Source organism: Lynx rufus, unplaced genomic scaffold, assembly GCF_022079265.1.
Source record: "Lynx rufus isolate CCGP_SWC_20201006 ecotype Redwood Valley unplaced genomic scaffold, mLynRuf1.p SCAF_4, whole genome shotgun sequence".
NCBI classification, from domain to species: domain Eukaryota; kingdom Metazoa; phylum Chordata; class Mammalia; order Carnivora; family Felidae; genus Lynx; species Lynx rufus.
The window spans coordinates 81,813,072-81,841,035 of record NW_025814856.1 but is presented as its reverse complement, the minus strand read 5'-3'; the positions used below and the strand labels follow the sequence as shown (position 1 = coordinate 81,841,035).

At 42.1% G+C, this 27,964-nt stretch overlaps 1 protein-coding gene across 2 annotated transcripts; it reads right to left on the bottom strand.

The window, feature by feature from the left end:
* On the bottom strand, positions 1–27,775 carry SLC26A5 (solute carrier family 26 member 5). Of its 2 annotated transcripts, XM_047096091.1 has the most exons (18): positions 27,624–27,775; positions 25,731–25,870; positions 19,364–19,474; positions 18,151–18,317; positions 17,433–17,597; positions 15,335–15,487; positions 13,928–14,010; positions 9,191–9,338; positions 8,049–8,162; positions 6,674–6,751; positions 5,887–5,982; positions 5,572–5,678; positions 4,433–4,502; positions 3,820–3,912; positions 3,027–3,134; positions 2,167–2,367; positions 1,504–1,558; positions 1–185 (listed from the first exon to the last, which is right to left on the bottom strand). In XM_047096091.1, exons 1-18 carry the CDS (start codon positions 27,773–27,775, stop codon positions 1–3), a joined length of 2,226 nt encoding a protein of 741 aa, XP_046952047.1. The 2 variants fall into 2 exon arrangements, with proteins under 2 accessions (XP_046952047.1, XP_046952048.1); XM_047096092.1 differs by lacking the exon at positions 5,887–5,982.
* Between the last annotated feature and the right edge of the window lie 189 nt (positions 27,776–27,964).

Below are 27,964 nucleotides of genomic sequence, written 5' to 3'. Positions count from 1 at the left end.
CTAAGCTTCTGGAGTGGCGTTGGGTTCTGAGTCCTCTTGCGGAGGGGCAGCGGTGGCTTCTTGCTCGGCAAGCGCCTCCCGAAGCTGGCTGCCTAAAACTGCATCATGAATGCTGTAGAACAGCAGCTCCTTCAAGGCAGGATTTTCAAAGAATCGATTTTGAGTGAGGTCATTCACAACTTGTGCTATAAAAGAAGAAAGGAAAATTAGCCCACACTTTGGGTATCGGTGTCTAACGTTAAAAAAATTAACACTCTTAGGTAGTTTCAATACTACAGTGATAGAGTAAAAAGTGTCACTCCAATCCCTGTCCCCGTGATATCACACCCCAGTTGCAGGAAACTACTTTCTCGCATTTTCTTTCAGTATTTCTTTATGCAGATATAAGTAAATACAAATATATATATTCTTATTTTCCCCTTTTTCTTACCCCAAAGTATCTTTTTAACATTATATATAGATTATTCTGGATATTTTTTACTTTTTTTTTTTTTTACCACTACATGATACTCTATCATGTGGATATACCCTAGTTTATTGAACTGGTCCTTTTCTTTGATGCTTAAGGTTTTTCCAGTCCTTTATTCTATAGACAGTAACCAGTTTCTACAACTGCTCACAGTTGATCAACCACGTACATGTGTCATTTTGAATACATGCAGCACATTGCTGGATGTGCTGGGTTAAAGGTTAAGTGCATTTGTAGTTGGGAAAGATCATGCCGCCCTGCCCTCCACAGAGGCTGTTCCATTTTGCACTCCCGGCAGTAGTGTCTATGAGCACTTGTTGTCCCACAGGGTGCCTACAGAGCATGTTTGCAGACATTTTTCCTTTTTGCCCATCTGGCAGGTGAAAAGCGATGTCTATGTAGATTTCATTTTCAAGCACTTTTTGGTTTCAACCAAAATTTAATATAAAGCAAAAATAGCAGGCATTGTATGGAAAAACCTAAATGATTTTATAGAACTATGTTTAAGGCAGCCTTTAAATAATCATTAAATGTACCAGCCCAGAACAGTGGTTTATAAGCTCCTTCCTTCCACATCCAGGTCAGGAGGCCTGCCACAATGGCCCAGTGAAAGGGGTGCCCGGAAGTGGCTAATTTCAAAGCTAGCTTTAGAGTGATTTTCAGAATAATTTTCATTTTTGCCAAAAACAAAAATTAAGGGAAAATCTTCCCCAACTTTTTTTTTTATTGTTTATTTTTGAGAGAGAGACAGAGAGCAAGCAAGGGAGGCAGAGAGAGAGAGAGAGAGAAAGAGAGAAAGGGAGACACAGAATCTGAAGCAGGCTCCAGGCTCTGAGCTGTCAGCACAGAGCCCGACGCGGGGCTTGAACTCACAAGCCGTGAGATCATGAGATCATGACCTGAGCCGAAGTTGGTCGCTTAACCAACTGAGCCACCCAGGCGCCCCAATCTTTCCAAACTTTTAAAATGCTATTAAAAAAAGAGAAACAAAACTAAAGTGTTAAAGCTTCTCCCCATTCTAGAAATGTACTCACCGCTGCATCCTGCTAAATACACATAAATACCGACATCTCCATATTCTTTTACAATCTGTAATAATGTTGAAATAAAGTTTAGTTTCTCTTGACTCTGTGCCAGATGAAGTCTCTTTCTACCAATATGTATCTCCTGATACAAGACACTAGTTCATTCACTTGAGCTACTGGGCCTCAGTAATTATGCATTTTAAAAAATTAGGCATTTTTGAGCTAATCATTTAAAACTAATTTTGTATATAATTTTTACATGGACAGTGATCATGAGGGCTCTCAAGGAACTCTTGTTAAATTTTATGTAGGTGCAATAAAGGTACTGATTTTTAGAAGAATCCTCTGTAGAGCCGTATCCTGAAATATTCACCAAGAGGTGACTGATGACTGGGATGTGCTTTAAAGTAAAAGCAGCGGAAAGCGGGTGTGGGCTGAATGAAACACGACTGACCATTAACTGATGAACTGTCGAAGCTGAGTGATAGTTACATGGGGCTTTGTTACACTATGCTCCTTACTTTTGTATAGTTCTGAAATTTTCCACCATCAAAAGTGGAAAAAAGCAACAACAAAGAAGAATTTTAAGAGTTGAAAAGGGACCCTAGTTCAACTCTCATTTTACTGATGGCAACAGAGATACGAAAACCACTCATTTAAGATGATGCTTACCCCGGCCAGAGTTTTTACACCAACAGAGTCAATAAAATTGACTTGTGTAAAATCCAGAATGATGGTGTGGATGTTATCCCCTGGGGGCATAAATCTTTGCATTTCTTCAGGAAATGTGCTCTTGATGACTATTGGGGGGTATTTTACTTCGTCATCCTCTTCTTCAGGCTTCGTGGCATCTTCTCCATCGACTTCTGCATCCTGTGAACAGTTACACCAAACCAGAAGTCTATGAACAGCTCACATTCATTTATAGGGGAAAATGAGTCCCTATATTGTCAAGCTACTGACTCTACCAAACCTTGTCTAAAATGACTGCCACATCCCAGCCTTGCAATGTGACAGAAAAAGGATGTGTACATAACATTCAGTGTTAGTTCAGTTTCTTTTCGTCTCTTCCTCCTCTTGTTTCTGTCCAATGAAATTCACTCTCCTTTGTCATCATAGCCATTTTCTCCCCACTTCTAAAATAGTTCCATGAACTTCAGCATGACCATGAGTTACCATAAGGCTTGAACAGCAAAATCCAGCCTTTGAGGTGTGTGGGTTTTGTCTGTTTGTTTGTTTGTTTACTGTCAGCTGAATAAATCTATATGAAGCACCCATGGTAAAAATTTATTAAGGTACTGTGTGATCTTAATTTAAACAAATGTTTTCCAGGGCTCATATCCCTACTTTTTTCAGAAGTGTTCACATGGCTGACTTTATTACGTATCTTTAATAATATAGAGGATACTTAGATTGTTTCTAAGCTTTCCTATTTTAGGGGCTTCCTGCTGTGTTAAGGCTTCCATCGTGAATAAAGGTGGGGGGTGGTGCAGATTAAGAGGAGGGAGAATTACAATGAAGAGACCACTCACCACTTTGACAGCAGTTGCATTGGCCATATTTGCATTTCCAACTTCCTTAGCATACTTCTTCATGGCCTTTCTTCTTGCTCCCATTATGAGCGCTGGGTTCACTCCAGTCTTTACAGAAGAACAATATATGCGAAATCATGTCTTGGCTCCCAGGAACCCACCAAATGCAATTAATCTTCAGATCTCCCCATGTGACTGTTTTCTATGCCAAGTAATCCCCCCACCTCTACCTTTCCCTCAGACATTGTGAACTGAGTCACTCTCATTAAAGGAGCATGAGTAACTTTCCTTATTCCTGTGTATATTTAGCAGGATGCAGCAGTGAGTACGCCAAAGTATTGAAGAGAATGTTTAAAGTAACATTTTTCAAACTTACTCTCAGATTCTTATATTTAAGAGACTATGTGGGTTGATGGGGAGATATTCTGTATATTGGGCAGTGTGGAGTCAAGTTCTAACCATGACCAGAGGAACCCACATGATCTGAAGAGTAGGAAACATAAAATTATTTTTTCACTCTTTTTCTTAAATTTTTTTTGAGAAGGTAGTATATGTATATGATAAACGAGAATGACTGGTGGTGTTGGGTACACAACACTGTGAATGTACTCAATTCCATGTGCTGAATGGTAAATTTACCAAAAATGGTAAATTTTCTGGGTATTCTACCACAATAAAGAGAGAAAGGGAGAGAATGATATAGTATAAAAGGCATATGAAGACATTTGAGTGTCCCTCACACCCCTGTCAATCCACAGGTCCCCTCAAAAATAATCCATTTCTCATGACTCACCTTTCTTTTTAAAGCATTGCTATATAAGTCGCTATTTGCATAATAAATTGGGGCATTGATTTGGAATATTTTTATTCCAGGAATTTCTTTCACCTGAGAAAGAAAATGTGAGCAAATTTAACACGTGGAAATATTTCAGAGTCAAACTGCACCTACTCCCTCCTCCAACCTGAAAATCAACACAAAAGTCACAAAAGGCCCTCTTACGGTGTTCAGATAAAATTCTGTCACTACCCCACGTAGAGGAAGGAGTTCTGAGAAGAAAGCCTTGAAAATACACATTGTCATATTTCTTTGATAACATTAAACATATTTATTTATTTTGAGAGAGAGAGGGAGGGAGAGAGAGAATCGCCAGTAGGCTCTGTGCTGTCAGTGCAGAACCTGATGGGGGCTCGGTCCCATGAACTGTGAGATCATCACCTGAGCCAAAACCAAGAGTCGGATGCCAAAGCGACTGAGTCAAACAGGTGCCCTGAAGTGCAAGCTTTTCGCTCTGACCACTACACTTCCTTCTTTTCCAGCCCCCAACTTTTCTCCCTACATAAAAATAATAGTCAGCTGATCACATGACATACTTACAACCATTTAAAATGACAGAAAAATGTCCTACCTCCTCATATGCATCTATGTCAATATACACGTCAGTGTCAGGAAGCTGTCCAAGCACTTTGTAGCTGGGACTGAAGAGAGAGAAAGTGTATTAAAATACCAGTGTGTTGAGGCCCCCGTATGTGGTTCAACCATGAGGTTTGGCATGTTTATATGTCATGTAGGGACTTGCTAGTGAACTCGGGGGCATTTGATCCTTGTATGGTACCTTTGCAGAGGGTTCATACGTATCACAATCCCAGTGCCATCCAGGCCCTCACACCCTGCCCTGAACGTACACAACACACGCATACACAGCACATATACCTCACACTACACAGACCGTACACACACCCCCCCCCCCACACCCCACCATCGGGTTAGGACAAAAGACTCGGGCATTTAAAGATGGGGGCAAAAGTGAACTGTGCAAAGTTCAAGCTATGCCAGGGAATGTGCAACTCAAATTCTCATCCACCGAGTAGACACAACTATCTTCCTACTCTTATTCTTAAGTAGGGGAGGAGTTTTTCTTTTTGTCTCCTGTAAGAGGCTCTGACCCATGGGGGTGGTAGTCAGCTGAAGGTGTGGGGAGAAAATGAAAAATTTCAAATTAGCCTAGAACTTTTCTTCAGTTTGGTTTGAATAGATTTTAAACATTATTTTTGGAGAGTCCTCCTCTTTTTATAGGACAAGGTGGCTCAAATTGGGTACTGTAATGATGACAGATACTATTTGAGTACCTCATATTACCTTATTATATCCAATGTACGAGGCTTATTTCCACTGTCGTGTGGATGAGAAATTGAGGGCTAGTGGAGTGAGTTGTTCAATGTCAGAGGGATTGGAAAGCCAGAATATGGCTCAAGGTCTTTGATTTGACACTCCATGGTCTTGCCACAATACTCTGGTGTTCTTAGCAGGTATGCACTGTGTGAGTCAGAATATATAATACAAATGTTAGCTGTTTTTCTGGGTGGATTCCCTCAACAAGCTTGCAGAGAATACACCCTATACACCTGATACTGGACTCCGGGAACATCACCTCCACAATCAAGATACTTACAGTCTAATGGTGTCTGTCGACAAACAGGATATATTTAAAGTCAACACCACAATTTCAGGCAGGACAACCACATCCATCCCAATTTGTACACTCACCTCTGGGTTCTGTAAATCACAGTCAGCAGAGCGATGATCACAGCTGTGATCAAACCATAGTCCAATCCCAGGAACAAGGAGGAAACAAAAGTGGTCAGCCAAATGGTCTAAACAAAAGACAGAAAGATTTATGTAGAATCATGGTAAAAATTTCCTAAGTGTCTCTCTCTCCCCTCACACATACACATAGTACCTAACATTGCCTAACTTGATACTACATACAATAACTTCACTAACGTAGCTTTCTCACATTTTTATCAGCATCATCCACACGTTGTATGACATATTAACCTAACAATCACCTGTGTTACTTACCAGTTCTATTTTGCTCGTTCTCCAGAAAAAGGGGAGATCTGAGAATTGCATGAACATTCCTTTCAGGTTGACAATCACAATGGCCGACAGCACAGCCTGAAACAGAGCACATGATGCGTGCCTCTCTTCTTGTGTCCACAGAGCCCCCTTTGCTGGCTCCTCACTGTCCTCCTGCTGCCCTCCCCACATCCTCTCCCCACTCACTTCCCACGCAGCAGTGATGGTACGTTTGGAGCCATGAACACCTGGATTTTCAGGACTTGGTTAGCTAAAATGGGCCTTGGAAAACCAGGCATATATCCTAGTAGCAAACCTGCATGGTGGTCAAGAGGTTCAGAATTAAACTTGGTACTCAAGGAATTAGTTCACTCCTGGTCTTCCTAGGTTATGATTTTCTCCACTCTGTATCATTCCTGATCTCTACTAGATTAAATAGATCAGCAAACAAATGTCTTAGGAGTGAAGGCCATCTCAGATTTTTAATGGAAGTATAACGTCACAGAAGATCAAAGAGAGAAGGGACCTTGGAGATTAATCAGTCCAAACCCCCACTTTGCAGATAAGGAAACGGACACCCAGAGATGTTGAGATGGCTTTCCCAAGATCCCAGATTGTGGGGCAGAACTGTAGACTGTGGAGCAGGATCCTGGCCCCAGCCTTGGCCTTTCTCACACTACCCTGCTAGAGTTACAGTAAAAACCCACGAGACAGTCACAGAAATGCAAACAAATAAAATAGAAAAATCCTTACACATGGAAAAAGATCACCCCACATCTAAGCTACACACCTGGGGCAATGATTCGAAGAGGAACCCGGTGGCTAATATGACCAGCAGAATCATTAGTGAGGCCAAACAACCTGCAAGCTGAACGACAGAAGACACACAGAAGGGGCTTTTAGGAGACATGAGTAAGAGGTGGGGCAGAGGTGATCTTAGTGTTTTGATAATCACTGCAGGAAGATCAAGAAAATATGGGTTCAAACAAGTCATCAAAACCATTACATGCACCAATATTCCTTCCCATTCCCTTTCTGAAGTTTGGTTTCTCTTATAGCTTTTATTTTTTATCTACTTTTTTTTTTTTTTTTTAAGAGAGAGAGCAGGAGCAGGAAAGAGGGGCAGAGGGAGGGAGGGAGGGAGGGAGGGAGAGAGAGAGAGAGAGAGAGAGAATCCCAAGCTCCACACTCAGTGGATCCCATGACCGTGAAATCATGACCTGAGCCAAAATAAAGAGTCAAAACACTCAACCAACTGAGCCACCCAGGTGCCCCTCTCTTAGAGCTTCTATACAGAGGCTGAAATGATTAAATACCCTGGTAAAAATGCCCTTGCCAGGGGCGAGGGAAAGGAGATAATGGTGCGGACTCGAGACCCACAACAGTCAAATGAGACTCTCCTGCCCAATGTAGTAGCCACCAACCACATGCAGCTATTACGTTTTTAAAATAAAAATGAGGTACAATTAAAAAATTCAGGTCTTGGTTGCATTTCTCACATATCAAGTGCTCAAGGGCCACGGGTGGTTCGTGGCTGTCATATTGGATGGTGCAAAACAGTGGACACTTCTGTCACTACAGAAGGTTCTATTGGACGGTGCTGGCATCCTGACCATACCCAGTCCCAGGCTTTCATGACAACATCCTATGTATGAACTTTGAGGTTTACTGGTAGCAGCTAGTGCTGTTGTAGAATTTTCAATTTAACCGGAGAATATACCTCTTTCCTACAGATTCAGTTCCTGGGATTTGCTTCAATCATTCATGCCTTTCTCTGATTCACTACACAGCTCACTGGAGCATCAATCTTCAGACAGAGAAGCTTTGCTGGGGTTCAGAATAGGATCAAGCGATTAAAGTTTATCATCCCAGGGGCGCCTAGGTGGCTTAGTGGGTTAAGTGTCCAACTCTGGATTTTGGCTAAGGTCATGATCTCATGGTTCCTGGGATTGGGCCCCGTGGTGGGCTGCATGCTGGCAGTGTGGAGTCTGCTTGGAATTCTCTCTCTCTCTCTCTCTCTCTCTCTCTCTCTTTTTCTCTCTCTCCCTCCCTCCCTCCACCCTTGCCCAGCTCTCTCACTCTCTTTCAAAGTAAATAAACTTAAAAAAAATTTTAAAGTTTACCACCCCAAATCACCAGTCCTCAGAGGCCAGTTGCATACACACCTGTGTCTTCCCTCCAGTCCCCTCTTGAACAAGGCTTCGAGATAAGGAGCATGAAATTGAGAAAGTCTGGAAGAGTGAGCCAATGGAATTGCACAGTCCCAGGGCAATGAGCTCCTTTTCCAGGGGGAAACAAAGCACACACAAGGTCAGTCATTCTTCAGGAAAAAAGGCATGACGGCCCATTTAATACACATTTTCAACAGTAGGAGCTGTCTCTTCATTCTTTTTCTAGATACAAGAGTTTGTTGGGCATGAGTTTAAAATAGGGATTATTGAATAAGTTAAGGTGGGAGAAAAACAGAGTTCTTGTTCTGTCAGAGATAAAAGCTGCAGTCACTACCTAGTCCCCTGTTTACTAAACACACTCTCCTACACTAAAAATGGTTTGTTTTTTTTTAAGAAAACTGCAGCAAGGGACAAAATATTTTTGTTACGAGTAATTTACTGGTGTATAGAACCATTGGCATCTTTTAAATGCTCGATCTCTTGCTCTTTGACACATGCCACAGTGTCCTCCTAGGACCAGTGAGTGAGTCCTGCTCTCAGGGATACATCCTGTCTTCCTAGTTGGATCACTGTGTCTTGTGTGAACGCGGAGCATATAATCTTCTCTTAGAAATGTATGGTGTGTTAAAATAGTCATTGTCATGCCAAAATTATGGCTTATGGTATTCAGATTAAATACCTTATCTGTAGATAGTGAGTCAGTAGATAGTTATAAAAGGAGGTGGCAAGGAATATAATGTGGAGTTTGAGTGATGAATCATATGTTCCAAGTTTAATGAACAAAGAGAAGTCTTCCTGTAGAGTAGAATGGTTCTAGAACAACATTTGCTTCTCAGGCTGTGAGCTTTAAAAACAGGGCCAACGTCTGTCAGAGTGTGGCAAACTGAGAGCCTCCGATCAGAGATTTCATCTTCCTAACAAGACCCCTAGCTGTAACATGAGGTAGGACTCTGTACCTCAGTGTTCTAATGATCTAATGCACATAAATAATGAAAAAAAATGTAGTGTTGAATAAATACACCACCAAACTAGAAGTTTTTCTATCAAGATAGAGAAATCCAATTCATTTGCCTTATGTAGCATAGCAGGATGATTATACCACAATGAAGTATCTGCAGGGAATTAATGATCTTTACCTGATTGCCATCCACCTGGTAGCCATGTTTATTTGCCAAGGTCTTGGCCATTGAGATGGTCACTGAAAATCCAACAATGGCTATGGCAATGGCATCCACGTACACGAGGTGGAAGAGGCTGGTGTCCGGGTTGGCTGGAGGTAGTAGCCTGAAAGGTCAAGCTGACTTTAACCTGAGCGTTGTGACCACTGGGAAAAAACATGCAACTAGAGGGGAGCATTTCAAAAGGGCATCATCTGCAAATGAGGCGATCAATGCTTGGATATTTGTTTGCTCTGCTTTGGCAAAAAGGAGCGCCCTCTTTGACACACACAGGTTCTTTTTAGGCCCCAACCCTAGAGTACCAGCTTTCTACCTGAATGGGTTATCAGGAGACATCAGATGCTGTTTTATTTAGAAAAGGAGTAACCTCATACCTCATGACACCCTGTATGGCAGGTGTAAGTAAGACATGGAACAGGAAGAGAGGGTCAGCGAAGTGCTCAGATGGCACAAGACATTTGAACCCAAGTCTGAGCTCAGGGAGGGTGCTCAACAAGGGCCATGTGAGAGGAGAACGACTTGTTATTTCAAGTAAGGACTCTGCTTTCTAGGCCCCCTTCAGGTGAGTCTCTAACATGAAAAAAGAGCAACAGAAGATTATACTCCTTGGGACTCACCTGGGAGTCCTGGGTAATTGGAGGGGCCAGTGGAGAACCCAGTTTTTGCGGTCCATTCTTACAGTTTGGAATCCTTGTCGTAAAGGAACAGAATAGGGATTCCCCAGAATGGAATGGGGGGAGGGGCGACAGAGGTTTTCAGAGGCACCTGATCCAATTCAAGGCATTGGTCTAAATAACAATTAATTCATGTACTATATTATTATTATTATTTTTTTTTTACAATAGCCATGATTTTTTTAGGTGCTGCCTCTCTGCCAAGTTCTGTGCTTATTTACCTCTGCTAGCCCTGTGAGCTAGGCACCACTATATTCCCCATTTACAGATGAAGAAAATGAGGCATAGTGAAACTAAGCAACTTGTCCAAGGTCAAATGGCTAATCCACCAAGTACCACAAAAGCCATGGGAACCTGCCTCCCTGAAACTATTTCTCTTATTGTGTCATATCCTAGTGATGAAGGGGGTGGTGTCTCAGGTTCTGGGAGGGAAAGGAAGGGAGAGAAGGAAAAAAAAAAAAACGAATGTATACTAAGCCTATGTTACGTGCCATATACTTGACCTATGTTATCTGTCCTTACAACAATCCTGTTAGATAGATGCCATTATTATCCTAATTTATAGGTGAAAAGAAATGGATCCTTGCAGATGTTAAATAATTTGCCCAAGATGGAGTAGGGAGTCAAACCCAGGAGCTCTGACTATAAAACTTACTGTCTTTCCCTTACACTTTGCTATAGAAGCATTAGCCAAGAGGGAAGACCTTGTAGCAGATTTAGGATTGCAGAATATGAGAAAAGAACATATTCTGGAATGAGTTAAGGAAAGTAAACCAAGGAACAGGATACATTGCCATGGCTGGGATCTTTAAGAGTCAACTGTCGGGGTGCCTGGGTGGTTCAGTCGGTTAAGCGTCCAACTTCAGCTCAGGTCATGATCTCATGGTTTGTGAATTCGAGCCCCACGTCGGGCTCTCTGTTGTCAGCATGGAGCCTGCTTTGGATCCTTTGTCCCCTTCTCTTTCTGCCCCTCCCTTGCTCATTCTCTCTCTCAAAAATAAACATTAAAAAAGCAAAAAGAGTCAACTGTCACTTTCTGGACACTGTACTGTGTGTGTATAGATAAATGTGGTAGTTTGCTTTCAAATATGGCTACCAACCATTCCTCCCATACTTGTGGGAGCTGCTCCCCCCATGTAGAGGAGGAATCTGTTTCTCTTCTGGTCACTCTGGGCTGGATTTGTGATTGGTTTCGACCAACTGGATGTGGTTCCAGTGATGCTATATGAGTGCGTTTAGCAGCTCGGCACCTCCTGCTTTTCTGTCTTGTTTCCCTGAGCCACCATGTGAAAGACTCTGGCTACCCTGCCGGAGTCACCACGTGGGGAGAAGATGGCAGCCAGCTGTCCGCCACTGCAGCCCTCCACCTGAGGTATCAGAACGTGAGTGAAGTCCTCGTGGAGCCTCTGGCACCAGGCACACCTTCAGACATCTGCAGCTGCATGACAGGCCCCGAGCAGAGCCACCCAGCTGCCCTACCTAGGTTGTGAATTGTGAGCAAATAACCGGATGTTGTTTTAAGACTTCGTTTCGGAGTATTATCCAGCAGTAAGACTCACAGATAACTGAAACAGTACTAGGATATGTAGATACATAGTTAGAGAAGCATTCTTTGTTTTCTGCTTGGTTTTGGGCAAAGTTCCAGAAAGGGTGGCCAAGTTTTAGAAAATATGGTTCTCACACATGGAGGAAAAGCAACACATTTGGGTACAATGCAATAGGGAAAGGAATGTCTTGGGTAGAATTCACATGTAATCAAATTATTTGATTAGTTACTGAATAGAATTATGTATTGGATCTAGTCGAAGACTAATGTTTATCACATGACTAATTATGTTAGAGACCCAGATGTGAGGTAACAGAAACGGCCAACAACTCAGTACTGGATGACAGCATTCTGGGCCCAGGCTAGGACTCACCAGTGTCTCTCAAATGTTGCCTTCTCTGATAACCTACCTCACACAGTCACCTGAGCCCCTCCCATCCCTTACCTGGCCTCTCTTGTCTTCACAGCACTTCTCACTGTTTATTCTCTGTATCCCCTTCCCCTGTTCCCCTGGATAATATAAGCTCCATGAGGGCAGACACTTTTTTGCTTGTGTGGCTACTTTTGTTTTTAATGGCCGTGTCCCTGGCACATACTAGGCACTCAATAAACAGATGCTAAATCAGTGAACTTTCTTACCTTATAAAATGGGGAGGGGACATATGTCAATAGTGTTATTGTGGGCACCAGCGGCGGTGGTGGGTATGAAAGTACTTTATAAGTTATAAGTCCAAATGGAAAACCAAGTGTTACTACTGGGTTATACCTTTACAGGGAATCGTAAGTGACATGTTCATGACCGCAATCCATTGTTCTGAAGTGCACTGCGTGCTACCTCCTTCAACACTTGCTTCTGGGTGCTGGAAGTGAACTCTGGCTTGAAGAGCAGCCTCTACCCCTGTGCCTCCCAGGAGATTCTTAGATGGTACCAGAGGCAAGGCCAGGTTCATCAATGCCCAGCACCTGGGCATCTGACTCTGCTCATCTGGAAACGAGGTGGCAAGGGAAAGAGACAGTACAAGAGACAGACAGAGACACACAGAGAGATGCAGAGATAGCCAGAGCATGTCAGAGAGGAACCGAGTGAGGTGAGGTGAGGAGAAGCTCATAGTTACTCTAGTGTCTTCAAATATAAAGAGAATAGTAAAAAAATTTTGAGTGTTTATTTATTTATTTAGAGGGACAGAGAGAGAGAACAAGCGAGTAGCAGAGGAATAGAGAGAGGGAGACAGAATCCCAAGCAGGATTAGCACAGTTAGCACAGAGCCCGATATGGGACTTGATCTCACGAACCGCGAGATCATGACCTGAGCCGAAGCAAAGAATCGGACGCTCAACCTACTGAGCCACCCAGGCGCCCCAAGAATAGTACACATTTTTAAATATAGAGTTAGACAAAAGAATATTAATGACAAAGCATATATCATTTGAAACTAGAAAATTTGTTGAAATAAAGAGCCACAGAACTTCCAGTTAACATGTCTTAAATACTTTCCAGGTGCGCTCCAGGTGTTTTATGTGCACTAGCTCCTGTAGCTTCACAGTTACCCTCAAGATAGGCATTGATTGCTGTGCTAACCTGGAGGAGACCAGGGCTATGAGAGGAGACACGACTTGCCCAAGGTCACACAGCTAGTAAGTGTCAGGCTAGATTTAGGTCTTTTTGCTCTTAGTTCCTATGCCGCCTAAGGAGAGATTTTAAAAACCAGGAAGTGCTAAACAATAGGAAACAAAAGAAAACACTGCATCCCATTGTCGTGGGATTGTAAAATGGTGTAACCACTATGGAAAATAGCACAGAAGTTCCTCAAAAAGTTAAAAACAGAACTATCATATGATCCAGCAATCCCATCTCTGGGTATTTATACAAAAGAACTGCAAGCAGGGTCTTGAAGACATATTTGCACACCCATGTCCATTGTTGGATGAATGAATAAACAAAATGTGATATAGATAGAGATATCTGTTTCACAACAATGTGAATATACTTAACATACTAAACTATATACTTCAAAATGACAAAAATGATAAATTTTCTGGTGTGTGTGTGTGTGTGTGTTTACCATGATTAAAAAAAAAAACCCACAGGGGCGCCTGGGTGGCGCAGTCGGTTAAGCGTCCGACTTCAGCCAGGTCACGATCTCGCGGTCCGGGAGTTCGAGCCCCGCGTCTGGCTCTGGGCTGATGGCTCGGAGCCTGGAGCCTGTTTCCGATTCTGTGTCTCCCTCTCTCTCTGCCCCTCCCCCGTTCATGCTCTGTCTCTCTCTGTCCCAAAAATAAATAAACGTTGAAAAAAAAAATTAAAAAAAAAAACCCACATACACACTACAAAGGAAAACACTCGAAAATTTCAGATATTTGGTATGTAGAAAAAAGAGATATTTTTGATTGTAAGAATACTATAGCAAGAGTTAGAAACAATAACAGATCTGTTGATAAGTCAAGCCACACTGTTACTTAAAACTGTTCTCCTACCCCAGAGGAAGTGTCCCGACGACATCCACATTGTACGATTCTTGCAAGTTAAACCCAGCTGAAATGCCAGTTCCCATCACCACCTAAAACAGACATAAATCCAAAGGTGCCTTTTATAGATGAAAATTCAACCACTGCCAAAGTGAGTTTCAGTTTGTTAGCCAAGCCAAAATCTATTCCTCCTTTCAGCTTTCAGTTTAAAAAGAATTACAGTTAGCTTCCAGCATTTCTAACTCTCCTAATGGCTCTTCTCCACAAAATTAAAATGGACTCTACAGTTTCCTTGTGGTCTGGAGTTCTTTTCTATTTTTCTTCGGCTAGTTGACTGTGAACAGAAAGAGCCATAAAACGTTTCAGGAGCTGGCTTTGCCTTTTGTAGTTGAAAGGAGTTTCTGGCTAACATGGCATGAACTAGGGATGCTGAAAAGTGTATGTGAGGGTAGTATACTGACAGGGTGTCATTACAAAATGGATGTTTGGATCCACAATCCTTCTGCTGACCCTGTTTCCACATCGGCAGCACCGACTGTGGTTAGAGGTGTCCACCAGCCCCCGCAGTGGTCTTCTCCCATCTCAGTTACAGCCAGGGTCACAGTGCCTCTGTGCATGAGCCCTTCCTGGATGGTCAGGACATAGATTTAATCGGTGTGTAAAATACAACCCTTACTGAAGTGCAACAGAAAAATAAAAGAAGGACAGAAAGCAATTTTCCTCATCTTGAAGGACTGTTGCTATAGAACCTTCTGGGTGGGTCATTCAGTTGAGAATTAGGGCTGGCCAGGGCGGGCAGCGATCCCTCACAGTGGTGGCTGCTGCAGGGAACCAATAGTAAGGTAACATTATTAATAAACAACTGTGGTCATTTAAGAATGTAATAGAATATATAGTATTTCAATACATGTGCATTATTTTTACAATAGTTCCCAAGTTGTTAGATGTAAATATGTATTAAGTTGTTTGGACCTAACTACTTAATAAATGGAACTGCTAAGTATTTCTTTTGGCCTAGGAGTGCCAGGAACCAAGAAAGTATGGGAACCTTGGTCTCTTGCTCTTTTCAAAATAGAAACAGCTTAATTTTTTCAGGTGATTAAAGTTATGTGTGTTCATTATAAAATAAGCAGACAATAAAAATTTTGAGGAAGAAAAATCTCCCATCATCTCATCACTCCAAGGTAATTCATATTAAAATTTTTAGGGATGGCTTTCATCTGTATTTTAAAAATCATCCCTGTCTATACTCTAATAGATTTTCTTTGTTGTCCATATATTTGTAAAAGTTCCCCTTGACAAATTCTAACCTTCTCTTGGCAGAACTGGGAGAAAAAAAGGTAGAATTTCCTTGCTCCTCCCCTGTCCCAATCCCTCACCCAAATGGCTAGGCACCTGTGGCCAAAGTTGACTTACCGCAAAGAACTCTAAAGGAATAGGTGCCGGTAATTTCTCCTTAAATCTCTCATTAAACTCCTTGCCACCCAACAGCAAACCAAAAACCATCAGCCCGACGCCTAGGGAACACACGTTGAGGTTTTTAACATTCTGCAACACAGCAACTGTACTCTGTAACACAGCGAACACTGGATGTTTACATCAGGCAATGGCCCCTGAATAGACAGAGACACTAGTGCACGAATTCACACCAGCCATCCCCTTATTGCGCATTTCTAGTTAAAAGTTCTCAGACTGAAATGTCTCTCTCTCACCAATTAGGAGGCATTTTTACCCAGTCGTACAGCTTTATGGTTGTAATTCTTATCCAACAACCTTATTTAGCTTTTATTTTTTAGAGAGAGAGAGAGAGAGAGAGAGAGAGAGAGAGCACGAGTGGGGAAGAGGGGCAGAGAAAGAGAGAATCCTAAGCAGGCTCCATGCTCAGTGCAGAGCCTGACACAGGGTTCGATCCCCTGACCTTGGGATCACAACCCAGGCCAAAATCAAGAGTCGGATGCTCAACTGCCTGAACCACTCAGGTGCCCTTCCAACAATCTTATAGTTGGTGTTTTTTTGATTTGGTTCTGGCTTAATGTAGTATTATCATACTTAGTAAAGTACCCCTTAAGCTGAGTCCTGAGCATTTGGAAGGGATTAGGGGTTGATATCAGCAAAATAATGCAAAGGTAAATACATAGAAAGGACTTTTGGAGGTGAAAGAGGGAGAAAGAAGTCACGTTAGCAGATGAAAGAGGGATCAGGTGCACTTCGAAGGCAAGAGAGTGAAGTTTGGAAGAAGCCCAGAGACTTAGAAAAGTCACTTAATTTTCTCCGAGGGTTGCAGCCTCAGCACCCCAATATGCTCGGACTCTGGGAGAGTAGGTTACACTGAGTCCAGGCTCCACACCTTGCCTGTCAATGTCTAGGGCACGCTCAGTGCTTATCTGCTCTATTTCTTTTGTGATGAGGCATTGAGAGAAATCTCAGAGTAGGAAGCATGTTATCAGCTACTGTGGGAAATGAAGATTTTAGTTATTCAGGGAATGTTCTTAAAGCTTGATTCCATTCCTAATCAATCAAGGAATCAATTTAAACGTCACTTTCTCAAAATGACTTTCTTGGACTCCCTATTCAACTTTCGTAACACTTAACACAATTTGTAATTAATTACATATTGATGCAATTAATGGTTTACTATCTGTCTTCTCTTTGGACTGTGGGCTTTAAGAGGGCAAGGGCCATCTCTGTTCACCCACTGCCGTGCTCAACATGTTGACAGGCACAGAAATACCTACACAAAGGCCATTGGTCCTTCTGGGCAAGACTAGCTTTAGCAGCATCTCAGAACTTCTGATACGTAGTATCTTAACTGTCATTTGGTTTTAAATATTTCATAATTTCTTCCTTATTCAGGGAATATTTAGAAGCAGGATTTTTGGTTCCCAAATGTATGGGGGTTTTAAAGCTGTATTTAGTTATTGGTTGCTAATTATATTGCACTGTGTGAAAAAAATAATTGAATTTTTAGAGTTTGTGATCAGTTTCAACATGATCAGTTCTCACCATTGTTCCCTATGTGCTTGCAAATAATTTATACTTTCTCTGAGTTGGGTGCAAGGATCTACATATATTTTATTAGATTAAATGGGTAATTGTGTTAGTTAAATCTTTTATAGATTTACTTTTTTTTTTTTTGGCCTGCTAGAGTAAGCAGTTTCAGAGAGATGTGTTCTTGCATAATGCCTTTAAATCATGTTAGTTCCCAAAGAGAACACAATTTGGTTCTAGGAAAAAGTGGTCTCTTCAGCTAATTAAGGTGAAGGGGCAGTCACCAAGTAAAGATCTAATAAAAAATTCCTTGTGAGGTATCACATATTAATAAAATGGGACTTTAAGATTTAATTCCCCTTGTAGGGTTCTCAGAAAAGTCTTAGAATAATGAAATCTTTTCCATTTTATTTTAATTCTTAGAAAAAAGAAAAGTGAGCCTTGAAAGGAAAAGAGATACAAAAAAGAAGGGGCAAATACAGAGGGGAAAAAGAAGTAGCAGTAAGTCAGGAAGTAGCTTACTTACATACACCACTGAAAAGATCCCACTGTACCGCTTTGTTTTAACTCCAAACAGGTATTTTAACATGGAGGTGAAGACGTGCACAGCAGCCGCGGTGGTAAACCCACGGACCAGGGGCTCCGTAAGATATATGGCCACAAATCCAAACCTACAGACACCTAGGCAAAACTTTTTTTTTTTTTTTTTAATGACAAAGAAACAAATAAATCATGTGATAGATCAGGAAGTTAAGACCAACAGAAAACATACACAAGTTCTTTCTGGACCATTTTCTAACACTGCAACCTTGCATCTGTAGCAGTTAAGTGGTTCGCAAATCAGTGGTTATGCAGAAAACAAGGGAAGGTTTGCAGTGGCTTGCTGCCCCACAGAGCAGAGGGCACACTCATTTTCCCTGCTCTTCAGAACTGGGGGCATGTTTGGTCAAGGTCACCTCCTGCTTCTTTCAAGCATATAAGAGATTATTAATTACTAATCAGTCCTGCTTTAAACTTTTCTTGCTTTTTGGAATCTTTAAAGTATGCAACTGAAGCTTGCTAGTTCCTAATACATACCACCTTAAGGAAGGCATGCAGGGGAGTGGTGTTCCTGAACGCTTGGAACCCTGATCTCAGGACCTTGGCTGGCTGACCTTGCCCACCATGTAGACCAGCCACAAGGGCTCAAAAGGTATCTATCAAGCGAACAAATGACAGCCCATTTCTCTATCAGTGAATACTACCTGGATGATTCCTGAAAGTAAGGTCACGGACATGGCGACTTTCACTCTCAAGGCATCTCTTGCTTCCGTACCATTGGTTGCATTTACCCCTCCTGGAATAACTATATCATCTGGTACTAATCGAACAGCCACACCACCAATCATCAGGCTAATAACAGCGAACGGACCTGAAAATGATGAAGCATTAGGGAAATCATGCTCAGCATATCTCACATGGCTGTGGCCGGTACGCAAGGAGACACAGGTGAGGTCACTAACTCATCACTGACATAAAACTGCCCTGCTCTCCTTAACCCTCTGCTCCTGGTTTATGTGTAAGCTGTGTATGTACAGATCATATTCTCTAAACATGACCACGATGATATCTTCCATCCCATGGACTCTTCTAGAACCTGGACATTTGCCCATTAAGAGGTAGGCTAATTCCTCTCTCCTTGAATCTGGATGGACTTGTGACATGCTAGTTGCGAAAAGAAGGCGGCCGAGTGATACTGTGTGGCTTCTGAGGCCAGGGAACATGCGGTGGTGCAGTGATGCAGCTGACGGCTGTAATAGTTGCGCGTGCTGGGGCCCTGAGTGTGGGAGAGCTCAATTAGGAAATCACGTGGAGAGAAGCTTCCCCTCTGAATCTGCACCACAGACCCTGAGCCAGAACTGCCCAGATGAGCACTTCCCAAGTCTTGGCCTATGGGAACCGTGCAAGATAATGAAACCAGTATTTTAAGCTGCTAAATTCGGGGTGGTGTGGGGGCTTTTTACCCGGCACCAGCCACTGGAAATACCGTGTATGTGTTGCTGGTGGCAGCCTCATGCAGCAACAACACTTAACAAAATCTGTGTAAATCTTATGAGCCTAAAACAGGATGAAAATGCAATATGTGCATAGAAATTGGGAACATGCAATGCCACTAATAAACAAAAAGAAAAATCAGATACAAGCAAATTGTATTATGAGCTAAAGATCTCACAAATTTCAACAATTTGCTCTTTTTACACAAGAAAATTGTCTTTTTCCTTTACGCCAAGATCGTAAGAAAGCTATTAGTTCTAGAAATCTGGAGGGGGGGGCAGTGTATTCTTCTAAGGCAGTATGCAGTAACAAAAGTTATTATTAAGCAGAGGTTCTGGTAACAAACACACTATTTCTTTGGCACACTTAAGAGCTCAGGGATCCAAACAGAACGGTACTAAAATAGCAACGCTAAGCTCTTACCTATGGATACATGTCTGGAGGTTCCAAGAAAACAATACATTATAACAGGATAAAATGAAGAGTACAGGCCAAACACCGGAGGCACGGCAGCCAGCATTGCAAAGGCTAACCCTGTGGGATTAAAACCAAACAGAAATGGGGAGATCATTAGAAATCAGAGGGCTATAGGCACTTTTCTCTCAGTTGTGTATGATGAAGAGGTGAAAGCCATGTTAACTTAAGCAGATGTGTCTTCACCTGTCCATCATTCCATCCCAATCCTCCTCCTGGGCTGAGACAATTTTCCTCGTCATCTCTTTGCCAGGGGGTGGATCTTTTCTGTTTTGTTCTTTCCCAATCCAGATGAGGGCAGATGGTCTTACTTGACTGGTGTAGCTATAATCTGTGTTGATGGCCAAATGCTGGCTGCTTCTCTAATGGGGTGTTTTTGTGTTTTCTGGGGGGGGGGAGGGGAATCCCTTTTCAATAAGGAACTCCCAGCTTCCAGTTCTTACACCTTTTCCAGGTTCTCTCTGCTGCCATATGCTCCTCTGTAGGCAGTCGTCTCGGGCAGGTACCTTCCAAATGAGCCAAGCCAGGTGACCTTCCGGGGCACCCACTTATCCAATGGGAAAGCCTGACACCTGTACCCTAAGAAACTTTGGAAGTGCAGGCCATGACCACCGGCTCTCCATTCTGCCTACATGGGAGGTTTATACCCTTTTACCTGTAGATTTTGTTTTCTTGCAATAATTAGCAACAACCCCCCAAAACTCGAGGGGACATGTGTCCCGTGCTCTGAGTGGTTCTCTTGCAGTCCCTCCTTCCTCGACTTTCAGTGGAGGAGAAACAGATAGTGCTTTCACCTCTCCCTAGAAAATTCTCATTCCAAATCGATTATCATAATACCTGGTCCCCTCATATATCCTATTGAAGTGATGCACTAAAGAGACAGTTTTGGTGTCATTCACTCACAGTTTGGCATAGCTGGTATTCAGAATGTGGAGACAATAAACACCCTTTGTTCTCAGCTCAGGGACCTTACCCAAACATCCTGGACAACTAGAAAATTCACTTCATGCATTGTCATGTTGTGGAGAAAAAATTTTAGCAAGAGAAGAGTTGGGGAAGCATCCCTCCTCCACATGTAACAATATGGTCATTTTAATGTTGTCTTTTATAAAAAACCAAATTTCTATGTTCTAATTTTTATTTCAAAAGAACACATGTCCATAGTTTAAAAACCCAGGCAGTACTAAATGGCTCTGAAGAAAAGTCGAGTCTCTTCTGCCTTGCCTCCAGGTTCTGCTACCCAGAGGCACTTGCTTCCAAGTTGCTTAGCTGTTTTTCTTTTTGCCTTTCTTTTTTTTTAAACATTTATTTTTGAAAGAGAGACACAGAGTGCGAGTGGTGGAGGGGCAGAGAGAGACACACACAGAATCTAAAGTAGGTTCCAGGCTCTGAGCTGTCAGCATAGAGCCCAACGTGGGGCTTGAACTCACGAACCACGAGATGATGACCTGAGCCAAAGTCGGACGCTTAACTGCCTGAGCCACCCAGGTGCCCCAAGCTGTTTTTCTACCATTTATCTCATCTCTCTAAATCAGCAGGTCTTAACTGAGAGGATTTTTCCCCCCAAGGGACATCTGGCAATGTCAGGAGACATTTTTTTTTTATTATCATGACTGACTGAGGGTGGGGGGCTGCTACCAGTATGGTGCGGGGTTGAGAAACCTTACTGTAAATCATGTGTTGGCATTGTTGTGGTTTAATTTTAGAAAGAGCAACAGTGAGAGAGGGAGAAGGGCAGAGGGAGAAGAAACAGAGTCCCAAGCAGGCTCCACGCTCAGCATGAAGCCCAGTGTGGGGCTTGATCCCACAACTCTGGGATCATGACCTGAGCCGAAACCAAGAGTTGGATGCTCAACTGACTGAGCCACCCAGGCACCCCATGTTATTCTTAATTTATCAGTTTCAGATGTAAACTATAGGCTTTCTGTTCTGTTTTTTCAGCCTCTTTGTTATATCACTATTATGTGACTTTTTTTCCTTTTGAAAAAGTTTTGAGATCTTCCATTTATTCCAGTCTTCTGCTATTTTATTATGGTGTGTCTAATTTTATTTTTTATTTATTCTGCTGGGTACTGGGTGGTTTCTCTCAGTCAGAAAACTCATGTACTTCAACTTTGAAAATACTCTTCGGGGCGTCTGGGTGGCTGTCGGTTGAGTGTCCGACTTCAGCTCAGGTCATGATCTCACACTCCGTGAGTTCAAGCCCCGCGTCGGGCTCTGTGGTGACAGCTCAGAGCCTGGAGCCCGCTTCAGATTCTGTGTTTCCCCCTCTCTCTGCCCCTCCCCTGCTCATGCTCAGTCTCTCTCTGTCTCAAAAATAAATAAAAACATTAAAAAAAATTAAAAAAAAATTAAAAAGAAAAAAAGAAAATACTCTTTGATAGCCTCTTATGTTTAACCTCTTCTTTCTGGAACTGCCAGTAGATGATGGAATACCAGGCCTGATCCCCTGGTGTTCTTGTCTTTCTTACTGCTCACGTATTCATAGTTTACTTCTATTTCCAGGAGATTTCCTCTATCTTCCAGTTCTAGACTATTTTATTCTAGTTATGTTGTTAATTTCTATGAGCTCTTTGTTGTTCTCTGAAGGCCCTTTCTAAAATCACATCCTGTTCTTATCTCACGGATTCGATCTGTTTTTACACCTTGCTGAGGATATTACAGGACAAATGTTTTGTTTTGCCTTCTCCACTAATTATGTACCCAATGGTCTTCTTTCTGTTTGTTTTCTTCCTTGAAGCCTCATGTGCATTGGCCAGTTCATTTATTGATGGGCTTTACTGTGCCTTTGGATGAACCGTAGGCATCTTGGTTGGGGAACGCCCAATTGTCACTATCTCTGGGGGCAGCTCATCATTTACTTTGAGCTGCAAGATCTTGGAGGCTCTTCTGAGGTGCACAGGGCAAGCAAGAGCCCTCACTAGCGCACAGCTCAGTGTGTAGACTTAATTCCCCCTGACCATCTTTCATGGTTTTCACCCTTCCAACCACAGCATGGTGCCGGTGTGGGCACCTGGGTCTCTATGTGTGTGCTAATTATTATACAGACTTTCAACCCATCCTCTTCCTTCTAGACTTCTGCCTCTCACCTTAGACAATACTCAGCGCTGCCAATTTCCCAACGTTCTACAAGGCACACACCGAAATACCAGCTTCTTCCACTGATAATTCCGTTGTCCCTTGTCCATCACTAGCCATCTTTTTTTTTCCTGCTCCACAGTGTCTCCTCTCCCATTTTCTTTGTCCTTGCTAGTTTACACCATTTCCCTCTCCTTTACAATCGTTTTAGAGGGACTTTATTTATTTAATGTTTATTCATTTTGAGAGAGAGGGAGAGAGAGAGGGAGGGAGGGAGGGAGAGAGAGAGAGAGAGAGAAGGAGGGAAGGAGGGAGGGAGGGGGAGGGAGAGACAAAATCCCAATCTGTCAGCACAGAGTCCATCATGGGGCTCGATCTCAGGAACCGCGAAATCATGACCTGAGCCCAGCTCTACAGTCAGATGCTTAACTGACTGAGCCATCTGGGCACTCCCAGAGGGACTTTAAATAAATTAGAGATAAATTAATGAATCAATTAATTCAATGCTTAACAAAATCCTTTTACTAATAATGTATCAACCACAAGCAATTAACTTAGTATCTCTTGGATTTCTATCTGTGCTACATTTTGTTTTTCATATTTATCCATCTTCATTGACTAGTGATGGGCAGAAAAATATCTTTTCCATACAAAGTTGTTTGTGGGATGACTTACACCTCTTAGTGTTTGACCTACTGGATAATTCCTTGTTTTGAAATTATTTCTTCCTTTCTGCAATACCACAGTCTCCTGGTTCTCCTTTCTCCTTTCCAGATGCTTTTTCAGTCTCTTTTGCTGGTTCCTCCTTCTTTATTTCGTTTTCAATATTGGACAAAGCTTGATCTTGGCTCCCTCCTCTTTTGTTCCACATTCTCTTCTTGGATGGCCTTGTCTACTGCCATGGTTTAAATGTTCCCCATATGTCAAAGATCCCCAGACTGACATCTGAGCCCACACCTCTCTTTTGAGCCCATATTTTAAATGTAAACATGCACTGTCCATGTCTCTATCTCCCAAGTGTTTCAGATTTAACATGTTCAAACTTACCCTTCAAATCCATTCCTCCTGCAGCCTTTATTATGTCTGCAATTGGCACCTCCAGCCCTCAGATGCTGGAACCAGAAATCTCAGACATTCTTGACCATCCTTCTTCCTCACTGTCCTCACATCCAATCTAACTCTTCAGCCCAGAAACCTTAAAGTAATTCTTGACATGCCTTGTTTCCCTATTCTCCCCCAAATCAATCCAACAGCCCATCTGGCTGAATTTTACCACAAAATATAGCACATATATTTATAATTCTTTCCATTTTTATAGCCACCACCCTAGATCAAAATGGAAGAAGGGTAAGCGGTCAAAGATAAATTTCTGGCACAATCCTGAGGATTTGTCCAAAGCGTTAGTTTACATGGGTTCATTGCATCACTTCCTGTGGCCTTATCTGTCCAAATTGACCAAAGGTCAGTTTCACTTGTTTCAAATGCTGCTGAGCCCCTGGATGTTCCCCTCCCTGCTCCCACCTCTGCCTTTGAACCCGTCCCCTTCTCTGTCTTTGGGGTACTGGTGCCAAAATGGATGAGAAAAAATGTCCTAAAACTGGTTTAAGGCTTTTGCTTAAAAGATTTGGTAAATCAATCACTTGGAAAATTAAAAATTCAGCTGAATGATCATTAGGGGACGTGATTTTTTTTCTTTTGACCAATTGATCATTTGCTAATTAATTTTTGTGAAACTGAAGAAGGGAATATATTCTTGGCAACTGACCTAGAAGCTGTTCAAGCCTTTATCACCTTTCGCCTACAATGAGTCACTATCACCTCTATTGGTCTCCCTACTTTCCTTCTGATGCTCCTCTCACCAACCAAATCCACCCCCCGCCAAAGCAGTCTCAGTGATCTCTTAGAAAGAAACCCCAAGTGAAAGCATGGTGATAGCTTTCAGTGCCCTCAGAGTGAAATCCAAAAAGTGGCCAACAAGGATCTGTAGACCTGCCGCTGCTCACCTCGCTGGCCACCGTCCCGTAGCCCCCCACACCCCTAGCAAGCTGCTTTTCAGTTGCTTCTTCAAATACTCCATTCTTTTCCTAAGTGTCTTCACACATACTATCCCTTCTGCCTCAAATGCACTTCCTCTCATTCTTTACCTGCCTCCCAAGTATCCTTCAGGACCCAGCTCAACTCTCTCTCTCTTAAAGAACTTTTTGTGATTTAGCTACTCAAGTTAGGTTCCCCTATTATTATCTTCCAGCACTCTGTATTTTCCTTCAGAGTGTTTAACATCATTTGTAATTAAAAAATTATATGCGCTTTTAATTTTTTTTTTATTTTAATTTTAGAGACAGAAAGAACACAAGCAGGGAGAGGGGCAAAGGGAGAGAGAGAAAATCCTAAGCAGGCTCCATGCTGATGCAGGGCTCGATCCCATGACCCTGGGATCATGACCTGAGCCGAAATTAAAAGTTGGACACTCAAATGACTGAGCCACTCAGGCACCCCCCAAATTTTTATGTGCTTTTATTTGTTTGATGTCTTTCTGCCTGATCAAATGGTTAGTTCATAAGGAAAAGGAGGGTCAGGCAGATGCTTGATAAACATGTGAATAGATGAATAAATGAGCATTTTCTGAAATTCTTATATCACGTATAAAATCACACAAACGTAGAGGAACTCAGTCTATCCCAGTACCTTGTAATTAGAATATGGATTTATAGGTCAAGAACCTTAAAAAAGAAAACCCCAACAGCGTGTTCAATGAGTAACTGATTAACCTAGCAAGAAGTAGGCCATGTGCAGTCAGTTCCGAAAGGTCCTGATCTACAAAGTAGTATCACTACATTCTACAACTACTATCTCTGGGCTTTTAAAGGGTTAATTATTTCTGAAAAAATCCTTTATTTTATTATTATTTTTAATGTTTATTCCTTTTTGAGAGAGAGAGACCATGAGCGGTGGGGAGGGACAGCGAGAAAGGAGTACAGAGGATCCAAAGTGGGCTTTGCACTGATAGCAGTGACAGTGATACGCAGGGCCTAACTCAAACTGTGAGACCATGACCTGAGGTGAAGCTGGACACTCAACTGACTGAGCCATCCAGGCGCCCCCGAGAAATTCCTTTAGAATGATATGATAAAAGTATGAATTTGCAATCATAATGAAATTAAACAGAAAACGGGTCAACAATTGTTTGAAGAGATAACAGCAAGGGAAACAACAAAAAGAAATAAATATACCTACTGACCTTGAGGAAGCTGAAGTACCCCTGTGCTTATGCCTGAGACCAAGTCACCCAACACATACTCTTTGAATTTGTACGCGGGCAACCATTTAGTTATGGGCAGGAACATATAAATGATATTTCGTATCTTCTTAGGAGTACATCTGGGAGGACCAAAAAAAAAAAAAAGAAGAACATTTCCACCAAATTCACACCACGGTGTCTTCCCTTCCTCATATTCTGGCGCAATAAGGACAAATTCACATTTGGTACTAAGAACGACCTTGCCACTTGGGGGAGATCAGAAACAACAAGAGCTTCTTGCAACCTTTTTTTTTTTTTTTTTTTTAATGGAAACATCTGAATTGGCTCCATGATAATGCTCTACAACTTACCATGAGAAATAAGAGAAACTTAGTTTTGAAATAATGGGGATACCCCGGAAGCTATTATTTTAATAGATGACATCCTAAATGTACTTTCTGTGTTGGTGTAAATCAAAGTAGGGGAATTACTTACTGCTTCGGTCAATTTTTGAAGGTGGAGCCATTGACCAGCAGGCCCACCCATTTAGTTTCCCCCTTCCTTATAAAATGAAGGACATTTATGTGTTATGAGCTTTATGAATATGTATTTGAAGTGCTTTAGTATCTTTGATTAGGAAAACTCAAAACACCATTTGTCACTGGAGTATAGTAGTGGATTCTGTGTCTGGTTGTCTTGATTAGGTGGATAAAACCAAGGCTTTGCATTTAGTCCCTACGTAGTTCAATTAATTTTGATACATGAATATGCTCTGGGCCACGGTCAGTCCTTTTCCCACTCTATGTCCATCATCAAAGACATCACTGAATAAGAGCATGGACAGATGAGTTCCCTCACTCTGGCAGCCCCAAGTCCTCCTGGTGACAAGGAAGAAATTTATTCCATTCAAAGGACAATGTACTCTTACAGCACGCATGGTACTTTATATAATAATGTCTTTAGTGGTCAAAGCATCTGATTATCAGGTTTAGGAAGATACTGGAAGCAAATGTGGGGCAACTGTGGCAAGAGTCATGAGTTTGAGTGAAACAAATTAGATTAGATGCCACACTCTTTGTTTAGAACATTAAGGTATTAACAATAGCTATGCTTATATACTGCTTGCCACATGCCCTGCACTTCGCATATCTTAATGGATTTTAATCCCCAGTAACTCTATGATGTAAGTCCTATTATTATCCCCATTTTACAGAGCAGGAAACTGAAGCACACAGATGGTAGGTGGTTGGGACTAGGATTAAAACTTGGAGAGTCTGACTCCAGGGTATACATTTTAAACCTCTCCTGATGGTCATACTTAGAGCGGAGGGTCTCTGTGAAGCTAACATGAACACAGAGCACAGAGGTGTGGTCCCAAGGGTCTAGAATGGTTTGGTTTTGAAGCTTGGGAGCTACTGAGAGGCACACATGTCAGGCACACATGTATTACTGTTCCCAGGCCTGCAACATGGCTGTGAAAGCGTCTCCAAAACAAAGAGTCATAGGATGCTGTCCTTGACAGCCTAGGTTGGGACTTAGATTCAGGATGTTGCCAAATGGAGAAATCAGAGTGGAAAAAAAGAGTTTGGAACATTCCTGAGAGACGAAGGCAAAAGGCGGATGTGTGGAAGGTGCTGGAGTATGGGAAAGCCGGGTGTTTAAATAAACCATTAAACAGATGCAAGCATAATCAGAATTTAATAAATAGGGTGAAATACATAATGAAGCCTGGGTTCAATCAAATACTATCCCTGAATGAACCATGTGGACAGTTCTGCAAATCCTGAGTGCTCACTTTTTGTTTTTTCTCCACTGCACCAGATTTTCTTTATACATTTGACCTTGCTTCTCTCATAATGACAGAATAAAGGAAAAAGTTAAAACACAACATACGTGAATGCCTGTTTCAGCTTATCCCCGATGGAATCTGAAATCTTGTCCTTCTTGTGAAGTCTTTCCTGGAGGACCAGATGGCTGAAGATAGGCCTTTCCACATAGTACCTCTGGCTTGCTGCAAGGATTTCATTTTCTTCAGCATGATCCATAGTACTCTGAAATTATTCATCAACAGCAGGAGACAAGCATTTCCTGAGTGTCACTAAGGGAGAAAATAGTCTATTTCAGATGCCACAATCCTACTGATTGTGTTCCTAAGCATCTCTTCCTCGTGGGATTGTAAATTCTTTTGACGACTTCATCTTTGGACAACCCAGAGCACCTAACACATGGATGAG